The 21,100-nt window shown below is 51.4% G+C and overlaps 1 protein-coding gene across 3 annotated transcripts in view; it reads right to left on the reverse strand.

The window, feature by feature from the left end:
• Positions 1-21,100, reverse strand: part of SNX19 (sorting nexin 19) — a 49,476-nt gene that overhangs the window by 10,787 nt on the left and 17,589 nt on the right. For 2 of the 3 annotated variants that reach the window (XM_035555855.1, XM_050715063.1), the window contains 3 exons: positions 17,113-17,297; positions 16,202-16,289; positions 11,860-15,513 (listed from right to left, as the gene is read on the reverse strand). In XM_035555855.1, the coding sequence (XP_035411748.1) occupies positions 15,378-15,513; positions 16,202-16,289; positions 17,113-17,297 (409 nt within the window). In that variant the 3' untranslated portion in view covers positions 11,860-15,377. Of the gene's footprint in view, positions 1-485; positions 587-11,284; positions 11,430-11,859; positions 15,514-16,201; positions 16,290-17,112; positions 17,298-21,100 lie in introns of those variants that run through there. The other variant, XR_004780152.2, reaches the window with a different exon arrangement.

A 21,100-nucleotide genomic window follows, 5' to 3' on the forward strand; every position in this document is an offset into this window, starting at 1 on the left:
GGCCTGGTACAAACAGGGGGCTCTCTGTACGCTTATGGATTCCTAAATGGCCCTCAGAGAGATGTGTGTCAGGCACTCCGTCCCATCACAGTGGTACCCGAGCTCCCGGGGTGGGTGTGCAGTGCGTGGACGTGGATTTACACACCCACAGCGCGGCAGTCTGCTGTGCAGTCAGGTGTGCAGTGTCTGCAGGGAGAGCTAGATGCCGTTCTTAGCCAAGACGCGTGCTTTTTGGTGTGCTTTCAGCGCAGAGCGGTTTCATTTACATGAAGTTTGGATTCCAGGTACGTCCATTTCATTGCATGTTGGATATTCATCATTTTTAAAACTCCTGCAGCACCCTGATTATTCCCTAGACACCGATGACTGCAGGCAGCCTCTACGTCTCTGCTTCTTTCTCTCCGCACAATCGACATGTCTCTGGGTCAGCCTGACCGCCTCTTCCCTTAATCCATGGTCACTGCTTTCAGCGATGATTCACTTACCAGCCTTCTCCGAGGACTGGATAAGATCTCCCGCTGCAGTTGTGGTGATGCTGGGTAGCCGAGGTGTCTGCATCACTTCCCCTGTTTTGTTCCCTGAAAAACTGAAAATATTTTGAAACATGGGAAAAGAGGAACCACACTGTGGAAGGCACTCATCTTCTAGATGGCAGATAGAACAGAGTCCTCTGGGGACCCTGCTCTCCTTCCCCCTTCTGCCTTTCCAAGCAGAACCTGCTTCTCTCCCCTACACTGCAAAGAGGGTTTTGTTTTTTGTCAGTTTGATTCTACAGCCTCGATTTTTCTTACTCCTGGGCAATGTCTGCTCTTCTCATAGCTGTTTTATAGAAGAACTTGTGATTGTAAATGGCAAAGTGAAGGAAAGGGAAGTAAACTGGTTATTGTGCTAGAATCCCTCCTGGCACTCCTCCCATTTCTATTTTCTCTTACGTTATGAAGCTGGAATAAATCAGAACAAACTTCCCTGAAGTGAGCAGTACACTGATAAACTGATGAAAGGGTATCGCTGAAAAGCAGGATCAGCACTCCGGTCCCTTGCACTGGTATAAAAAGGTGTAGTCCCATGCAAGCACCAGAGTTATCCCAGACTGCAAGTGGTGGGGAAGGAGAATAGACTCAGAGTGTTTATTAGCAGTCATAACCTTAATCAAATAACACTCAAGGACACATAAAGAAATCTGTTCCACTGCAGCCTCCCAAGCCAAATAAAGGAGTAAATGGGACCTCTATCAAAAATCCCTTTTAAAACTCCTGCATGTTGGGCTCTAAAAAATATCGCCACTTCTTGGGGAGCAGCCAAAGCTCCAAAGGAGCCGCCCTAGATCAAACCAGTGGCCCATTGTGCCAAGCACTCAGTCTCCTGCTGTAACCAACCTTGATGCACTGGAGGAAGGTGATGCCCCAGGGTGAACCTGGCCCCTTGGGCAGCGGTGTCCCTGTGTGGAAGGAGGAGGATGCTCCCCCTGAGAGCACCAGACCAGCTCTGAGACCTCAATCTCCCGGTTTCACTTTGCATAGCAGGAACCTCATTCACTCTTTTTCCCCCATCTCTGGGACTGCTTTAGTCAACGTTTACATATTATGTAGAACTACATGGGAAAAAAAAAGAAAAGAAAAGAAACAGACTCCGTGTAATAGAGGTGCTTGTAAATAATCACTGGCCTAATCCCCTTTGACAATGAAAGATATCCAACCAGAAAATGCTCAAGTCTGTAACTCAACCTGAAATTTAAGCACAAGGAAGTAGTGTCAAAAGGGGACTTGGGTTCCCATAAAAGCCTCTCTACTTCCAGACCCTGGGCCCCCTAGCCAAAAAAACAGAGCAAACTTCCAGACATAACATCTGAGAAGTGCAGGCCTCACAAAGGGACTCGCTAACCTCCGCCGCAGAGACAACCACCAGGAAAAGGCACGGGGCGAAGGAAGCCTTCGAGCCCAGATGAAGTGCCTGCCAGGGAAAGGAGGCACGCTTTCCATCAGGGATGGGGCAGGCTCTGGTACATTATCCCACGAGGGCTGCTGAAAGCTCTCTCAGGGGAGTCGTTTGAAACCAGGCTGGACAAACCCCTGGAGAAGTCTCGTGGCTGGAGTTTGTCCCCCGCTCTTGTGCAATTCCCCTGAAGTTGATGCACGGCAAAAGAATTTAGCTCAGGGTAGGACGAGGAGCCCCTGGGCAACGAGAGGTGGATTAAATAACCCTAATTATTGTCTCAGGTCTCTGTTTTGATTGCTTCTGTCCCACTGAGGATACAGAGTGTGTGCGGTCCGGCTCTGAGAGGTGAAGCGCTCGCCCTGCAGCCTCAATAACGGTGCGGGCAGTGAGCAGGGAGCGCTGTCGGCAGCTCCGGGCTGTGCTCACCAGCATCCCTCCGAGCAGGGCTGAAAATCTTCCCAAAGGCAGCACGCATCGGCTGGGGAACAGGGGGCACCCAACAGAGGGGGTGCTTCTGTCTGTGAGGACGCCTGAGCTTAATCAGAGAAGAAAAGCAATAGGAGCTAAATGTTGGGCTACTTTTAAGAGCAGAGGGCCCTAAGATGTCCAAGGCTAGCTGTCCTAGCTAGATGTCCTAGCCTGCTTTATTCCCTGTCTCAGCAAACCCTGCTCGCACCTCTCGGGCTGCCGCAGGGTGCTGATGCTGCCAGAGCCCCAGAGCAGGCTCCTCCAGCCCCGAAGCACCGAGGCAGGCACCTGCCAAGGGTGGCTCAGGGCCCACCCTCTCCACGGTCCATCGCAAAGAGCCCTTGTGGAGGCAAGAGCCTGCCATGCTATCACTCTAGAGGGCTGCCAGACTTAAACAGGAGGGCTGTCTCCATAGCACACACAAATATTTTCTCCGAGTGAGGGACCAGCTGGGAATGTGTGACCACCAACCACCACCCAGCTCCGTTTGGAAGCTGCTAACGTGCTTATCTCCGATTCTCACATGATCTCAGGTGCCCCCTTAGCTCAAGACCCTTATCCAAGGTGGGGTGAACCAAGGCTTCAGCTTGCTCTCCATTGCCTCCAGCTCTCCGGCAGGTCTCTCTGTGCTGCTGCTGGTCTGGAAACGCTTGCATGCTGCACCCTCTGCCTGCACAAAGAGCACTGACACCCTGCTGACGGAGAAGGACCAAAAGTGCTGGGAAAACAGGCAGTGGGTTACAGAGAGCAAAGCTGGTAGTGCTCAATTGAAGGGCTTCATGGTTTCCATGAGCGGTGCTGGCTGCACTGCGTCTTGCTTTACCCGGAGCCTCGAGACGCGAGACGCCACCGGTATTAAATTTCTTCCGCATGGGACAGGATCCTTCCCCGATACGCTGGGGAGTTTCTCTTTGCTCGTCGGGAATTTTCCGATGAGCTGGTTTCTCATCGGAAAATGCCGATACACTGAAATCAAAGCTCTTTGCGGGAACATACCAGTTTCAGGGAATCTTTCATGGGAAAGTCGCCTTCAAACCCTGGCCGGAGCTTTCCGCTTGAGAGGCACGAGCCAGAGCGTCCTCATCACCTGGCTGAGCTGGTGCCCCCGGGGTGGGGACACCCCCACCCCTTCATTTTCTTTTCCCCATCTCCCCACCCCAAGACATCTCACCACGAGGCTGATATCTCTGCGGAAAACGGAGCCCCAAAACAATATTTTGCCTCTAATAAACCCCATTACCCTCAGAAACACAGACCCCTCAGCCCTATGGGCAGGACATTATCTTGGGACATGGAGAAGGGCACATCTGGATGTGACATCGTGTTTGCAGGCACACGTCTTGTCCTGTTCCCAGGGGCTGTCCCCTGTCCTTCAGAGGCTCTGCGATGGCTGAGACAACAGCACCACCTCCTGCCTCTGCCTGGCTTGGGGAAAAATGGAAGGGACGGCCCCAAAGCTCCCTCTTGCGGCTTCTGCAGCGAGCAGGCAGGAGGAGGGATGGGGACGAGGATTTTCAGGAGGTCTGAGCGAAACCAGCCCCTGCAGCTTCCCTGCTTCCCCACCCAACGCATCCCAGTTGCATTTTGAAGAAACAGCTCCTGGGCACCGCCTGCTCGCTCCCTGGGCACCCCAACTCCATCCACAGCAGCTGGGGTCCCCGCCAGGGCATCGCGCAGGCAAGGGTTTGTCCTCCAGGCAGGCAAATCTGGATCTGGGAGCTCAGACCTGCTGCCACCAGGCATGCAGGAACCCCCAGTACATTACTTCAGGAACTACCTGGTTTTGCTAAATTCATTACAGAAGAACCAGCTGAAGGGCTGCAGTCTTTCAAGAGATGTTCAAAGGGAGGTGTCGCCATCCACAACTTGCTGCTGCGGTGCTGGGGCCTGCCAGCGACAACCCTACGGGCAGTTTAACCTAAAATGCCAGCTTCTCTGGCAGTTTTAGGCTGGTTCAGGAGGATGCTCACTGCAAACATGCTGTCGCAATGCTGATAGTGGCTGCAAGGCTTTCAGCACTTGCGGTTTGGAAGCTGGCACTTTTAACCGATTCAGCACAGGGCTGGGGGGGATTTGTCCCTGCTCCTTCCCCAGCAATTTATTCCCCTGCTTCAACCACTTTCTAAATTCATGTGGTGATGAAATCGGGTCCTTCTGAAGTTGTTCCCCGGAACAATCCAGAGGGCTGACGGATTGCAAAACCTCCTAGTGCCATCTTATCTGCCGGTGCTGGTGCCACACTCCAAGCTAAACACAGCTGCCGCCAAGCAGCAAAAGCTGAACTTTTTCTTAAGGACAAGATGATCTGCAGAACAAGTGTAAGGAACTTTTTGGAGGCTGTTAGTAGCTTTAGTTGTAGCTTTGGCTTCATCCTTGCCACCCAAGAAAGGCAACAGCAGCAGTCCTCTCGTGCCAACCTTACACCTGGATGCTTCAGCGTACCTGACCTCAGTTTCTCTCTCATTGCCTAATTCTTCTCCCAAGCCACAGTAAAGAACAGTTTTCAGCCCCGTTCCCCTTCTTTCCTCCACACAACCCAACTTCTTCGCTCCCCACCAGCCATCCTCCATCTCCCACGAGCACGGGGCCCTCTGCAGCTCTCCGGCTCAGTGGAAACATTTTGCCGGGGCCGCCCGCCAGCATCTCACCACGCTCGACTAGCGCGAGCTCGGCGCTGCGAGTTCAGCCTGCCTTCTTGTCCCTCACCACGCAGGCTGAACTTTCCAGGGAATATCGCGCCTGACAGCGTGCCAGCCTTGTTGTTCGCTATCGATGAGATAATGTCTCTTAAATCTGGATCCGTGACGCGAGGGCGCTCAGCCCCGTCTTGCCTGTGGCTGCATTCCGGTTTCGGGACAGAAATGACCAGGAGAAATATGAGAGGTTAGTGACATTCTTGGCTTGGAAATCATCAGCCTGTCGTGGAAAGGAATGCAATCAAAAAGAGGCATCGCTGGTGTTTATTTTCAAGCCCTCGATGAGTGATACACTTGAATACACACTGTTCTAATGCAGCGTTTGGGCTTCAGGTGAACCTTTTCCGAAAGGGGTGAGACAGGTTATTTTTGACGGAGGAGCATATTGGGTCAAGAACTGCCCCTAAAAAGGCTCACAGTGCATCGTGCCTATTTATACCCCGGATGCTGTTTTCCTCAGGACAGGAGAGCCAACTGACGGGCAGGCATCCTGCTTCTGCACGCAGGTGGCGGCAGGAACATTGCCCAATTTCAAGTGCCTGCCTCGAGGGATAGGGGGAGTTCAGCCCGGCCATTGGGGTTGCTTTTGACATGCACGTGCATCTGCGATAAACCTCTCAAAACGTGCAAGGATGTCTTTGTGCTGAAGTGTGCTGAAAACAACAGCCATATGCTGCTCTGTTAGAATGCACTTCCTCGAAGAAAAGCAAAACAAAAGCTTAACACAGCTCGATGGAGGGCAGGGAGCCCGGAGCAGACCTGGTTCAATAAGGGCACGTTGCCTTTTGGTTTGGCAATGAAGCACAATGCTGGGAAGGCTCTTTACAAGTCAGACATGATGGGAAAGCTCAGGTCACTTAGTCTTTATCACCCCTTACAAAAGAAGCAAGAAGAAGCAATCTCCATCCTGTCAGAACTATTCAGTTGTTCCGACAGCTCTTTTCCTAGAGGAGCGACTTCCTCTCCCCAGGCCACATCCAGAGGGGCAGAGGAGGCGATGTGGGTGAGAAATAGCGTGCTGTTTGGGCTGCTGGTTGCAGGACATACATGCTGGAGAGGAGGGAAGAATCCAAGAATTTTTATTGGCCTAATCAGACAAAAATGTTGACAAGATCCCTACCGACGCAGGAGCAGGCTCCCATTGCACAAATGAATTCCTCGAACGGCCCTGACTTCTCGCAGAAGATAGCATCAGAGCATCTGTCGAGATGAGGAAATTACAGAGCTTTAAAAGGCCTCAGCTCCCCCAGCGGCTGTAAACATGGGCAAACTAGAGAATGTGTTGTAGACAGCATCCAGCAGCATTTTCAGCATCTGTGGCTGCAGGAAACGAGTTACAAGCACTACCAGCCATCAGCAGGAGGGCACAGCCTGGGTAATAAGAACTGGGGAAGAAAGCCCTCCTCGGTTTGGGGCATTGGGAGCATCCTGTGCCAGTCAGACGTGGGAAGGATGAGCCACCAGCCTGGTAACCTGATCTTAAGTAACACAAGCTCAGCTCACGTGGCTCTTCCTCACCGTCCTACACAGCAATAGCTCCTGAGGCACCCAGAAAAGGCATCGCTCCTCCGGTCCTTTGGGACAGGGCTCTGGCGGTGCTGTGTCCGTCACCGCCTCACAGGAACCGAGCAGGGCTGCTAAATACCAAGTCCTTCCCATGAAGCTGCCATCTCTAATCCCCACACTGCCTTCTCTTTTCACACACCGGCGGCTGAGGCCTTTCCCCACTGAGAGGGGCTTTCCCCCCCCCAATTCTCCGGTCTTATTGCTCCCTCCCACTCGCAGCTGAGAATTAAAAGACATAATAAAGGGCTCTTGAACTGGAGGGGGAGCGTCCTGGGGGGGGGGGGAAAAAAAGCAGGTCCCTTGTTCGAGCCCGGGATTCATCTGCCTCTCCCCGCGGAGATGAAGAGGCCCTTTCACCCCAGCAACCAGAAGGTTGAAGCTGGATATGTGCTTACGAGCGGGCCGTGGCTGGGAGCTGCCAGCCTGGGGCCGGACCGCGGTGACATTTCTACCCCAGATTAGCCGGCACGGCGCAAAACGCATTAGGGCCCCGGCCGGGGCGGTTGCTGGGGAGATTGCCCCTTCCTTCGCAAGGCCGCACGCCTGGGAGCGAGCTGCTGTAGCTATGAAACGGGGCACGCCGGGGCTCTGGCCCCTTTCTGCAGATGAAGGTTAATGAGAGGCTCCCCGTGCCCACCGCGCGGCCAGCAGGCCGGCCGGAGGTGGGAGCCCAGCGCCTCGCATCTCCCCGCTTTTGTTCCCCGCTTCTGCCCAGCGATTTTCATTACAAATATCCTCTTATCGGGAGGGAGGGGGGGGGGGGGGCGGCCCACACAAAGAGAAAAGCTGTAATTACAGGGCTCGGGCTTCCCTCGCGGAGGAGCCGAGGGGATTCATAGGGATTCGACATGGCAGTGTTTCACACGTACGGCCCCTCCGGGGGCCAGCTCCCGTTTCGATTTCATTATCGGCAAGCTGGGCTGCCGGGGGAACTTTTGCCCCGAAACGAGTTCCCAAAAAGGGGACAGTTGCACTTCTTTTATTCTTGCTTGGGAAGCAATTTTGCCGCTTCCCCCCGAAGCCCCCGCGGTCGCGGCAGTGCGCAACGGGAGAGCACAAACGGCCTGAGCCGGCTGTGTTGCGGGCAGCAGCCTGGGAAACCTTCCTCTGTGTGGTCACCACCTGCCTCAGCAAAATCTGGAGGTGCTGAATCAACCCTTTAAACGTCTTCCAGCCCCGCACATGGCTTGTGAAGGCTGCGCTCTCAAGTTGCTTATAACGATACGCAAATTCTCTGTTCCTCCTTTCACAAGGGAGGTAAAAAACCCCACGCACAAATGGATGCACACAAAACCTTGCAGAACTGAAAGTTGGCTTTTTGTGCTCTCTCATGAAGGTATTGCATGATTTTCCTCGGTTCAAGCTCCCTGAATGGGTTAGCACGGCACCACGAGCTCTGCAGTCCTTCACACGCTGCATTAGGACGGCTGCACAGCTCTGGGTTAGGCGCCCAGCCCCATTTTACATGGAAGTGATGCCCTGGCTCAGAACAACCAGGCTGAGTCAATGCAGGAGGTTGGAGAGAAGAAGAAACCAAAGTGCCTCCTCCGCCCCGTATGAACAACAGACACCTCTCCTACTCACTCACGCATCCTCGCATACCGGACACAAACTTGAAAGAGGGAATGTGTGAGGGTAATTCTGCACCATTCCCTGGGGAACAGACCTTTAGCCGAGTTTTTCTTCTTCCCTGGTGCTTAGCCAAAAACTCTGGGACATTTGCAGGACACCTCTCGGGGCAGGACTGATGATGAGAGACAGAAAACTCCAACGGAAAGATGCTTCTGCCATTAGCACATGCGCTTTTAGGCAAGCTACCCCAATCCTTTGTGTTTTTATGATGTGTACAAGACAAGGAGCAGCACACTGCCCCACTCTGCAGTCCCAGAGCTGATGTACAATCCTTTGATGACAAACACTAAGAAACCCCTATCATGGACACGGTCCCATTGTACTGGAGGCCATTCCTGCCCTTCAGAGCTCACACACTCAACATCCACCCATGTACTTCTAGGTGCCTGCACCCACTGTTCCTGGGTCAAAAGCAAAGCGTGGAGTCAGGCAGTAAGTTAGGCTTCAGGTACCCCCAGTCTGCTACTAAAAAACAAGTCCCAGGTTTATGTCTTGCCTCCTTGTAAAGACCATGTGCAAAATTCAGGCCCAGGCTCTGCATTCAGTTTCCAAACACAGCGATTTTTGCTTTGCTTCTGTCTCTTAATTCCCATCATCTTTTCTTATTTACTTGTTAATTTCCATGGGTCTTAATTTCCTGCCCACCGAGCCCCGCTGAGCCCAGCCTCTGCCTACACGGGATTGCACGCCACAGCCTTTCCTTCTTCAGGGAAAGGTCAGGAACAGGGGTTTAGTGTGCCGAGAAGAAAGGCAGCAGCAGACAGACAGAGAGCGCTCATAAAGATCTGGCTGTGAGCCTCTCTGAGAAAATGTCAGGTTGGGGAGGCTATAATAGCTTTAATCTGCGCTACAAGGGGATTAAAAGACTCGTTCTCACAGGACAAAAAAGAAAGGAGCAGAGCGGAAGGAGCCGAACAAGGGGAGAATGAAGGCTGCAAGGGGAGGAAAGGAGAAAGTTAAAGAGCTCAACTATAAAGAGCATCGGGATTTAAAGAGCTCCGTCTTCTAGCGTAATAAATGTGAAGTGGCCTGCATGGAAAAGGGGCTTTAGCCAATGGCTTTGCTTTTGCTTTTTCACACTAAGCACACACACTTCATCCTTCTTCAATCAAGGCAACTTGTTATGTTTGGCTTTGTTGATTTTCAGGGGCAAAGGAGTAGGAGGGGGAAACAGAAGGTTAATGAGGCTCTGCCAGATGCGACACTCGAGAGGAGCGGTGGGCATTATATATTTAAACAGTGCTTTATGGTCTTTGATCCTCACCCCTGCTGTCCCTTCTGCAGAACGTCCCTCAAGCCTCCCTTGTCCTCGGGGGCCACAGAAGAGCAAAGAAGCCTGGGAACAGGAAGGAAGTAGGGCACATTGTGGGATGCTCTCCTCAAGTACTGCTTGAGCAACCTTTTCAGGCCCTCAGCGAGGCCAGGAGATGAAGAGAGTGTAATTGAAAGGGTAAGGAAAGAAGGCAACTTTAAATACCTTTCAGAGGGAGAAACCACCTCAATGCATCCTTTGCAGGAAATGTAAAGGCCAACAAGCCACCAACATAGACAAGCAAGCAGCTCCAAAAGGGAAACGAGGTACTTAAAGCCAGCTTTTAGTATTGCTCATGTATTGCAGGAAACAGGGTTTCTTGGGGCTGGATGCTGAGCACAAATCGAGGCCGAACTGCCCCACTAGATTAGCAGGGTTGTTTGGGCACATTCACATTGCGACACTAACACTGTGCTCCTCAAAGACAGGAGGTCTCGTCCCTGCCTGTATGTAAGGACATACTCGAGCCTTCAACAACTTTGAAGACCTGGCAAGACAGGAAGGTAGAAGAACCCCACAACGTTAATGTTTCCTCCATTAACACATACACCAGCCAAAGGCCCTCTGAGAAGGAAGAGGGGGGTTTCTAACTGCCCACTGTGCTAAACAGGACTGTAACACTTGCTCTGATCATTCATGCTGTCTACCTTCTCTGCTCAGCAGGCTCAAGCACCAGGGAGATGCTCCAGGACAACACCAGGCACAATTAAATGTCTATGCAGGTCCTCTCAACTATTTTAGCAGCTCAGCATAGCAGGGCGAGCCTGCTGTACACAAATTGTACTTGGGAGGAGAGGGGGAAAGACTTTGTAATATAATAAGCAAGCTCCAGACAGGAATTAGAGCATTGCATATCCAGTGGAGACAGGGGGCTGGAGTGGCATTAAGGTAGGAAGAATATAATCACCTGAACTGGACTGCAGCCAGGATAATGGTATTAATTTATTTCAAGAAGTCAGATGTGCCAAAGCCTGGATTTTACATTTAAATGCAGAAGATGGCAAATCACAGCATCCTGATTCCATTCTTCCAACGTCTGGCTGGAATAAAAGCTCTCCTGATGGGTTCTCACCCTGATGCCTACCGCCTGTGGCCACGACAGAAGACCTCACCCTGAGCTGTGTCTGGGAAGGCTGATGCTATCCCAGCACAAAGCCCTGAAGCTACTGATGCTCTGCTACAGGGCACACAGCACCGAGGCAATGCCTGCACCATTTGGCACAGAAAAAAGCACATCCCATTCCCCACAAGTCACCTGCAGGCACTACAGCCACGCTTGGTCACAAATACAGTCACAAGCAAGCTCTGTAGAGCATAGCTCCTAGTTCGATCTGGTATCAATTACCCACTGTTCTGTAGAGATAAATGCTAATCTGCTGGCTGTTGATACTGGAAAGGGACCAATCTACCCTGGAGTGGATATTATACAGGGGAACTTGGCTTCAGCTATGATCCCTGCTTCATGTGCTGTACAAATGTTCACCAGCTTGTAGGTAATGGCTTTCATAGGGTGTACTGGATCTTTCTGTGGCAGAGCTAATCTAGAATAATACATGACCCAAGCATTCATTGTATCAGGTTTTTCTTCCTTCCCAGTATTTTTATTTTGCTGTAATATTTCAACTTCCATGTGGAATTTCTTTCAGACATTCACCCCTATTTCCTTATAGCTTACCAGCTTTCCTCCTCCACGACTGGTGTCAAGGTGAACTTCCCAAGCAGCAGGGCCCCTTGCTTATCTGGGTGTCTTTCACTTTCTTCCAGGAGAAAGGCCATGAGATCTCCACACTGTTCCTCTGGTTTCACACTCACCAGGAAGCCTAAATCAAGAAGTTTGCTCGTCAGGGAGAAAGAAGCAGTGCTGTCGGTACCGGAGAAGGAAAACTTGTTCCCATTTCTGACCAAGCTGCCTAGGACACTGGTCCTTCCCACATATGAGAAGCCAGGGCTCTGCAAGCTGTCCCAGGACTGTGCTCCAGCTGGAGCCCCCCCAGTTGTGGTCACAGCCACCCTCACTAATGCCACCGCGTGCCAAGAGGACAAACCACTGTCTCAGACCCACTGCCACCAGCCCTGCCACCCCAGCCAGGCATCTCAGGATGCGACAAACACTCAGGGAGATGCCTGCCCCAACTCTTCCCTCTCCCAAACGGGCTTTCTTGCCTCTCCCCAGCTTGCCCTTTTCTTTCCAAGCGCAGTCTCTTGACAAAGGTGATTTTTAAATCCAAATGCAGAAATAATTTTGAAATGAAGTATTATTGTACACAGAGTCAGAGCAGAAGTCACAGGTACTTGGAGCACCAGTTTGCTCCCCATTAACCACATAACAGGTTCTCAGACCAGCACTCCTCGGTACAGACCACAAATAGCTGACACGGGTTTGAATACAGGAAAGGTGACAAGGATTCAGTGCACAGTTGCACATTTTTCCCTTTTTTTTTTTTTTTTTTTCCAAAAATCAAGCTCTAGCTCAACACAACAACTGCTGTTCAGCTTATGGTGATGCCTTGAAGCTCCCTGGTTCAAGCCTTCTACACAGATCTGTGCAGAAGAAGGGAGCTTGCTGGAACAACTGTGGGAGCTTGACACACAGAATGAGTTAAAGGTTTTTGCTGGCCTTGTTTGTTTTACCAAAGCAGCACTTCCAGTCATAGTCCAGAGAAAATAAACTTCCAGCCCACCTGATCAAAGAAGCTTGCCCTTGCCACTGTTGTGCTCAATTTAATCTGAAAGCTACAGCGAGACAAAAAACTGTCATTAGGTTAAAAAAAAAAAACAAGCTGATTTTTTTATTGGATTTTGTATTCCTTAACAACGAGATACAGAGAGGGGCTACTTGTTCCTATGCTGTTCATGGGCAGCTTCATCTTGGCTGTGAGAACGGACTAATATCTATGAAGGAGAGAATGGGAGCTTGAAGCCTGGCCAGTGAGAGCCTGAGAAAGGGCTCTGGCAATCCTGGTTTCTGTTTTCCTTGCTCTAAGAAAAGAAAGGGGGTTCAGGAGATTAAAACACAGATCTCACGATCCAAACTCCTGCGGTCTGTTCCCAACTCTGCTGCTGACTTGAAGTGGAAGCAAGTAAACTTGCTTCACCTCTCTGTGCCCCAACAACTGCCAGGTAACACAGAGGAGATGCTGCTACTTCACCGTGTGAGCAAGTTTGCAAAATGCAGGGCTCGAGGCCCCTGCACAAAAGGTGCAGAGGATGCACACACCGAGTTGTCTGGTACAGCCACAGGTCATTGTCACAGCATTCCAGCCAAGTGCCACCTCTCCAGCTATGCTCCTCGGAGCCTGCCAGCGGAAATCACAAATTATTTCCATCAGGAGGAATGAATATTGAGCTGCTTGCATAATGCCGGAGGTCAGGGTGAAAGGCAGGCATATCAGGGCTTCCTGGCAAAGGGGAAGCCTAAGCTCATCCTTCTGAGGACAAATGCAGTGTCTGTAAGGATTGTACGACACCTTTGTCCTCATGTGGAGCTGGCAGTGAGGAGTTTGCAACCATCTCTGAATGATCCTTCTCAGCAGTCTCGTAATGATACCCCTAATCAGTGACACACTGCAGCCTTGGTGCTGTAAAGGTCCTGAAAAAGCAAGAGCAAGCAAGCACACCACGAGCATCTGGGAAGCCACCACGCACAACAGATCAGCCATCCCCGGCTGATGGCTCCTTCTCCTACTGCCTCCTCGAGGCAGGAGATACAGTAATGGAAGCTGTAGGAAAAAAGGAAGGGAATCAGAACCTGGCAGTGAAAGAGAGGGTGAAGAGGGTGCTCCAAGTAGATATTGTGCTTAAGGGTACAGGGGATTCCTGCTTCCCGACCTGCTGCTTGGCCATTATTCCATATGGAACGTCCTCCAGCACGCTGTCTGATCTGCTCTTATGCTACGTAACTCCTTCCTTTTCCAAGCAGGCAGGCAGGTCTACCAGCTCAAAAGTGTCATTGCTGAGAAATGGCTCCGATAAGCTGTGCAAAACTGCTTTATTTCATTACATTGGGTTCTGCCTAGTCTTGGGTACCCTTGGAACTTCCTAATAATACACTTCCTGGCAGCAAACTATTCCTTCCCAGCATCTACCACACACCACGGGCACACACACAACAGAAGCATGCAACAGCACACAGAGAAGTGTCCACTATTAAGCAGCTGTCCCTGGGAAGAGCAGAGGCTCTGCTTTCAGCAGTACGCGTGTTGGAGCTGCACGACCTGTTCTCCAAACACGCCACGGAGTATCCAGCTCCAAGAAACTACGCAGGCTGCATGAAATGCACCATTTGGTACTGGAATGTGGGAACTAGCTGTGATCCTGCGAGCTTTTCTCTTGCAACATCCCCTCTCAGTGCTTTGATCTGCTGAGAGCACCAGGAGCAGCATGCCCTGGATTAGCAAAGTCCAGCGCTGGTCAGTCTGGTGATCCATATCCTGGGAGAAATACAGACGGGTCTGTCTCTTGGTGTGTATTTGCCACGTCCATCTGCCCTGTCACGAGCCTGACAGCTGGGCAACGTAAGCTTGCAAAACCACTCAAGTCTCGGATGACCCGGAAAGGCAGCTGTCAGACCGACATGCCTTTCTGCGCTGGATGGCACTGGACAGCCTGAGCTGACAAGCTTCTTGGAGCAGTCTGCACACAGCTGTTCGCAACAGCAGGCATAGCAAACCAAGGCATAGTGAGACAGCAGTCCGAGTTAAGGTGGTGCTCCCAGGGCCATCTTACCAGCTGCATTCCCAAAACACGCATCCAGCACTCCTCCTGGGCTCAGAGGCGTTCGCTCCTTTCCAAGAGCTCACTGTGACAAGCACCTTGGGAGCTGGTTTACTTGCTACGTGTCACACGTGGACCAGCTCCCTTTCTCCTGTGCCTTCCAGATGAGTCTCTGGGACTGAACTCAGCAGGCAAAATACATGGGAATACTAAAGTCCAGCTAAGCTACCATTCCTCTTCAGCATGGGGATGGTTCTCTTTTCCAGGACCACAGACTACCCTACTTGCCTCCTACTGTTCAGGGAGCAAAAGATGCCAGAACAAGACCATGTTGGAGGGGTGTCAGCAGGAGCCAACTTATCTTTGTCCCTAAGGTAGGACAGCAGCTTTGATTTCTGAACTGCTTCCAACTTCCCAATTATTTGGGCAATGGGGATGGGTTCCTGACTGACTTCAGGGCTGCTGTCACATCTCCAATGCTCCACTCTCTCCCTGTCTTCCTTCTGGTAGAGCGGGTGGCCTTGTGTAGGCATGAGGCAGGCTGCTTAAGAGAGCAGGGACAGCATTTGGTCCTCCCTTCACCTGTCCTGGAGAAACACCTAGCAACAAGACACCATCATGCCTCTACATGCCAGCACCAGGTGGAGCTTGAAGCCCCAAAAGCAAAGCTCGTGTGTGCCACCTGCTTTTGTGTGTATGTTACGGCTGTTCAGACACATGGGGTGAGACATGAAACCCAAACAGCATCTGTGGACAGCCTGCACATACTTCTCAGGACATCCAGCTCCACAGAAGTCAGGCATCTTCAGTTCAGACTCTCCATCAAGTCAGCGATGGAACAGACACTACACAGCAGAAAAACCTCTTCAGCCACTGACAGCGGGCTTGATTGATCACCCAGTCAAAACAGAGAAGCCTGGAAGCAGCCTCATTTAGCGCTGGCTGGAAAAATTCTTTACAAGAAGCTCCCAGACATGTTCAGTAAGCACTGAAAATCAAATCATCCCATGCCTGTGGCTTCTTCTCTCCTTTACTGCTGGCTACACCAGCCCTCGTTAATGTGCTGAAATGCCTGCTTTCTCCAGGCCACTAGAGTCAGACGGCGCGACAGCTGCGGTCTCGAGCTCATTATTGGAGCCCTTCAGAACCAAGAACTCCAGCAGAATGTCCAAGAGGCAGAAAACCAGGTGCCTGAAATGGAGAGAAGACAAATCTTAGCCTGGTCAGGGCACAGTGGAGCTGGGAGATCAGCTCCAGACACACAGGAGCCAAAAGGAAGGCTTGTACCTTCCTCACGCAAGGAAGAAATACTTTGCCTGCCTTCATGAGACAGACAAAAGATCTCATACCCTACAAGAAAGGTTTCAAGGGATGGTTCGGTTTCCCCCCACCCTCCCAAACCAGCAAGTGTTTGGAGCTGATGAGCAGCACAGAAAGCACAAACGCATCTCGTGGAGCAAGGTGGTACATGCACTTCTTTGCAGTTAATCACAAAAAACATCACTTTTCGAATGCACAGCAACAGGTACGCGGAAAAACACCATCTACAAATACATGCGGCTCCCTAAGCTCTTCTAAAAACAACAGACTAAACCTGGATTTGGTCCTATTTCCTCCCAGAACATCTACAACCTAAACAAGCCTGACAACATAATTAATATGATTGACTCAATAACCTCCAGCTAGACTGAGGTCCTAAAACACACAACTTCGCGATAATCGTCCCAGATTCCCTTTGATAGCATATGGAGTCAAGCAAGATTAGCCAGATAGGCTCTGTGCCAAGAAGCTGGCAGTGCGAAACTCACAGCAGAGCCCTGAGCATAGCTTACAGGGCCCGCTGCACAGGCTGCTGAGGTAAGGAGACTAATCAACATACCTGTTGATAACAGGATGGCCCAGGGACTCCAGCACCAGGTTCCAGCTCATGCGACATTTACTGGTTCCAAGGATTTCTTGGATCACATCTGTCAACATCAGAGACAAAGCTTTATGAACAGCACGTCTCCACTGTAGTGAAATGGGCTCAGTCTCCTCCTGGAGGGTGCCAAGTCAAAGTTTTTGATGGTGCTCTGAGCCTGAGGCATCTTGTGCCCAATATTACCACGAGAAAAAACATCCAGGGACAGGAACTGATTGCCAGGAAAGTGCTTCAGCCTGAAACAGCATATGCTGGTAGCACTTTTTCATTCCCAAAGGATACTAAGGGCCCCTTACACTGCAGCAAGGAGTTAAAAGTTCAGGCTGCACTCATGGATTAGGCAGCAGCTGCTTCGATGCCAAAGGTCCCCATGTCAAACTTCACGAGGGAAATCCAGTGCAGCTGCATTCATGATTTCAGCCCAGTGGAAAAGCCACTCTGTCATCTCTAGAGCAAGAAGCCAGAACGATTGCTGCCCGACTCTTCAGCAATGCTACCTCTGGCAGCAGGTAGGAGCACAGCGTGGCACAGCCTGGCCTGAGCCCCTCCTTTTTGGAGTGGCTCAGCAGGAACAGCACCACCAGCACTACGAAGGAACATGTGGCAGTCTGCACCTGGGAATCACCAGGACACATGCCCTTGCTCTCTAAGCTGTGCTGTTCCCTAGGTGGTTGTGCAAACCGCCTAGAACTGGGAAATTGCTGCTTTTCCTTGCAGGAAACCATCCAACCCCAAAGGCTGGGAACATTTCTCAGTGCCTTGGCACAAGCAGACCCCATCATGGTAAACACATTTCCAGAGATGCCAATGCACTGGAGGGTTCCCCAGCCTCACACGGGGCTCCTGACCCATCTCTGGTGCACACTTACCAGGCAAGATCCCCATCAGGCTCTGCAGGGCCAGCTCTGCTGCTGCTTTCTTCTGCTCCTCTGTCCTGGCTGGTTTAGGCACGGCTGGTAAAATTCCTCCGGGCCAGATGGATTCCTGCAGCAGCTGGAGGTACTGGACCCAGCGCTGGGTGCAGGTCAGGTTCACCACCTGGACCTCCAGCCACCTGCAGGCACAGGGCAGGAGAGAGAGATCAGAAATGTCAGACTTGTACCAACTAAGGAGCTTTCTGCTGAGGCCCTGGAGGGGAAATCACCTTGCCGGGTAAGTTAACATGCAGTTTTCAAGTGGGTACATATATATATAATACATTTTCACAAGTATTAATTAGCTGAGTTTTCCTGTGCACCAGATTTAGGTAAATGTTCCCCATCTTACAAACACATGCAAAGTCACAAAGGAAAAGCAAAAAGTTGTGAAAAGCTCCATTGCCCTGCTGCACAAGAGAAATCAAATGAGTTAACAGGTCTCCAGAGAGAGCATGGCTAAGGGACTCGACTGAAGTGATGTCCATGCACAAGCAGATGACAGAGCTGAAAGAGCTGGGAGAACCACCCCCATCTCCGTCTTTCAAAATTGTTGCTTTAACTCTAAAACAATCCCTGTGAACAACTGGAAGGATGTGAACGTGGTCTGGCAACCAGCACTCCCCTCGTCAGCCCCTCTGATGCTAAAAGAGTCAAGGGTGTCTTGCTGGGAGACCAAAATGCACCCTCCCAGGACGGCGAGGCATGAATATCCCGCTGCTTCGCACTCATCTCCCTGCTTCCCTGCCGCCCAGCCCAGCCCCGTCCCCCAGTTGCAGGCAATGAACTCTCTGCAGCTCCCATCCAAACCCCGTGCTGCACATCTATTAAAAGGAAGCGTAGGTACCTGCCAACAAAATCACTCGTTGGCCCTCCTGCTGGGCCAAACTGTGCCCTTTATATGGCAACAACCTGCAAATCCCGAGGCTGCGCGGCGGGAATATCACTCCACAAAGGGGCTCCGAAGTGTTTGCAGCCAGGGCAGGGGAGATTTGTCAACACCACCCAAGCTGGTCAGGGGAAGTTTCTACATCAATCAGGCAGCCCCTCTTTCCAAGGTGTTAAATCACTTCCCTGTGCAACAGCAAAAGCCATGGCCATCAGTCAGAACTCACCACCGCCTAAAATCTTTCCCCGCCAGAACAAGGGGGAGCCAGCGGCCAAATCCTTGACGCCACCGAGGTCAACGGGAGGGTCCCCGTTGACTTCTCGGGGCCGGGACTCGCCCGTGGCCGCCGTCCTCAGCAGCAGGAGATCCAGAGACAGAGAGGAACGTTGGGCCGGGCTGGGTAGGGAGAAGGCTTGGATTTCGCCAGCACTTCCAGAGTCCCAGAGGAGAGGAGTCCACGAGCGGGGCCAGGAGACCCGTTCCTCTTGGCAGCTGGCGTTCGTGCTTGCAATTCCGTCACCACTACGCCCCGGCAGCTCACAGTACATCCAAGAGCATGGGCCCTGCCAAGGCAAACTTTATTTAACCTGCGCTCTGCCAGACTGTCTGCATTCTTCTCAGGCGAGGCATTTGGGCCAAGGGCGTCTTTCCCCGTGCAACCAGGGCAGCGCCATCAGAACATCAGGAATAGCAACACCTAAAGGTAAGCGGGCAGAAGGGCAGGTAGCCATCATCGGGGCCAGGGCTGCAACCCACCGCTCCCTTCTTCAGCAGGAAACGAGATGCCTAGCTGCAGGCTGTTAAGGCTGCACACCTAGGAGACACCAGCTGCAAAAGCAAAGAACATTAAACCTGCACTGCAGCAGTGAGGCCAGCTATGTCTCAGGGCAAGGTGGTGCTGGTGCGTGCTGTGCAGTCCCAGAAACAGCACTGGGGATGGAGACACACAGCCTTTACGCCCTGTCTCACCAGGGACCCCAAGTACTGATGCTGCTACAAGATAGTGCCAGAGATCCACAGCTTGGCTGCCACCAGAATAACAGGACGAAATGTCACGGCGCTGTCTGGTCTAGGAAAAGGCCACGTCTGAAAGACAATTGTTTAAAAGAGTTTATCTCCAGCAATCAGCAGAGTTTGACACCTTGGAGCGTGTGAAACCTTCCAGCCATCCCCGACCAAATTAAAGTGCTAAACTGTGGCTCCTCTAGGGACACGCGCTTTCATTAACATGTTTTCATATACAATCTGTTTTCCTAATTGAGAAAACATCTGACAGGCAACAGAAGTTCAGAGACTTGGGGACGGAGCTGCAAACAGAACAACCCCACGTCTGGGGACAACAGGTCCAATGTTGACTTGAATTTCACCTCAGCAACAGTCACTTGTCATCCTCTAAAAGGCTGCAAAAAGGACAAACTCTCTTTTTCTTAGGAACGTTCCTAAAATAGCAAAAATTCAAGCAAATAGTGTGGAGAGTGAAAGCTGAACTTCGAGAAGACAGCACACATTTCCAGGCAGCTCAAGAGCGGACTGAGAAGTGACCAACGCTGGAAGGCCCCGAACAAACAACCTTCCATCTCTAGCTCTTTTAGTCCTACAAAGTCCCCAGGACGAGGCGACAAGGCCTAGGAGTAACACCTACAGATCTTATCGCGTGTGCATGCACTTGGATTATGCAAGCGCTTGCAGGTCTTTGTTCCCACAGCTGCAAAACACAGTCAGTGGATGGATTTTCACTCCCTCTGGCAGCTCCCTGCCTTCCCATTTGGGAAGGGAAGGGCAGGAAGGGCAGCAGCTCAGAGCAGACAGACACTCTGGGTTCCCTTTGCCAGCCTACTCGTGCATAGACCCATCCCAAAAGCAGTGGGAAGAGAGGAACCATCAGCCTGGTCCCTCTGGCTCAGCATCCTTCCTGCAAGAGCAGCTGGTGCCCTCAAATGTTCCAAAAGAGATTATCAAAGCAGAGCAACGTGTCCATGAAGAAATTTCCTCTCTGCTCCCTGCAGTCGGTGCTCTCACAGCTCTCGACCTGCAGCAGTCCCACCATTGTCCACGCTGGGGGAGGCACACTGCGGTTGCACAGCAAACAGGGCCATGCCTGGGCAGCATTTATTAGATGCCGAGGAGCACATTTAATTCCTCCGCACTCACAACTGCATCTGCAACTCAGGGAGGTTCATACCTAGCTTTACTGAGAGATCCTACCTGAGCAAACCCCAGGTTTCTGTGGCAAACTGACCTTTCCATCAGGCAGCCTTGCTGCACCAGTGCTAGGCCAGGCTTAAGAGTTCACACTTCTCATACAGGAACTCCAAACACGTGGGCCCAAAGCCGACCTCCACCAGCTGATCACAGATGATTTTTCATACTATTAAAGGACGAAACATTTGAGATCCGTGTGCCACATCAAAAATGCACAACCCCCTGTTCCCAGGTAGAAATAAATCCAGTAAGAAACACAAATAGAGCTATCTTTTTTAAGTTACTATTTCCATTCTGGTATTTCATGAAGAAGTAGCCTTAATAAGAAAGAAAGAAAAACAAACCCATCACCAAACCATCTCCTTACACTTCAGTGGAGACCAGAAATAGATAGCAAGTGACCTCCTGGGCTCAGACATTCAAATGCTTTGATAATGCCCAATGCAAAAAGGCAGACTGCACAGGCTACGAGGTCCTGGCCGTTTGTCTGGAGGTGCATAGCTTGCCCATGCTGTAAGGGTCCTCCGTTTGAAATAGCTGCTGATGGAGGAATGAAATGGCTGCTAAAAAAGAGCTGATTTAATGCCATGGCTTAAGCTGGAACTCCAAGGTCAGCTGAAGGGGCCCATTAAGAGAGAACGGCAGAAATGCCCTGGGAATGAGAAACAAGGCCTGGGTGGTACATACCTTGGCTCTTCTCTGCCCCCTAAAAGTAATGGGGCTGCTAATGCAGGGCAGCCTAGATAAACAGAGTCAGGAAGGACAAAGCACTGTGTGCTTTGTGTTTGTGGAGTTTACCTGGCTCCTCTAAGTGGCCTGCCCAGAGGGTTCACCTGCAGAAGGAGAGCTCAT

Source organism: Cygnus atratus, chromosome 22 (assembly GCF_013377495.2).
Source record: "Cygnus atratus isolate AKBS03 ecotype Queensland, Australia chromosome 22, CAtr_DNAZoo_HiC_assembly, whole genome shotgun sequence".
In the NCBI taxonomy this organism is placed as follows: domain Eukaryota; kingdom Metazoa; phylum Chordata; class Aves; order Anseriformes; family Anatidae; genus Cygnus; species Cygnus atratus.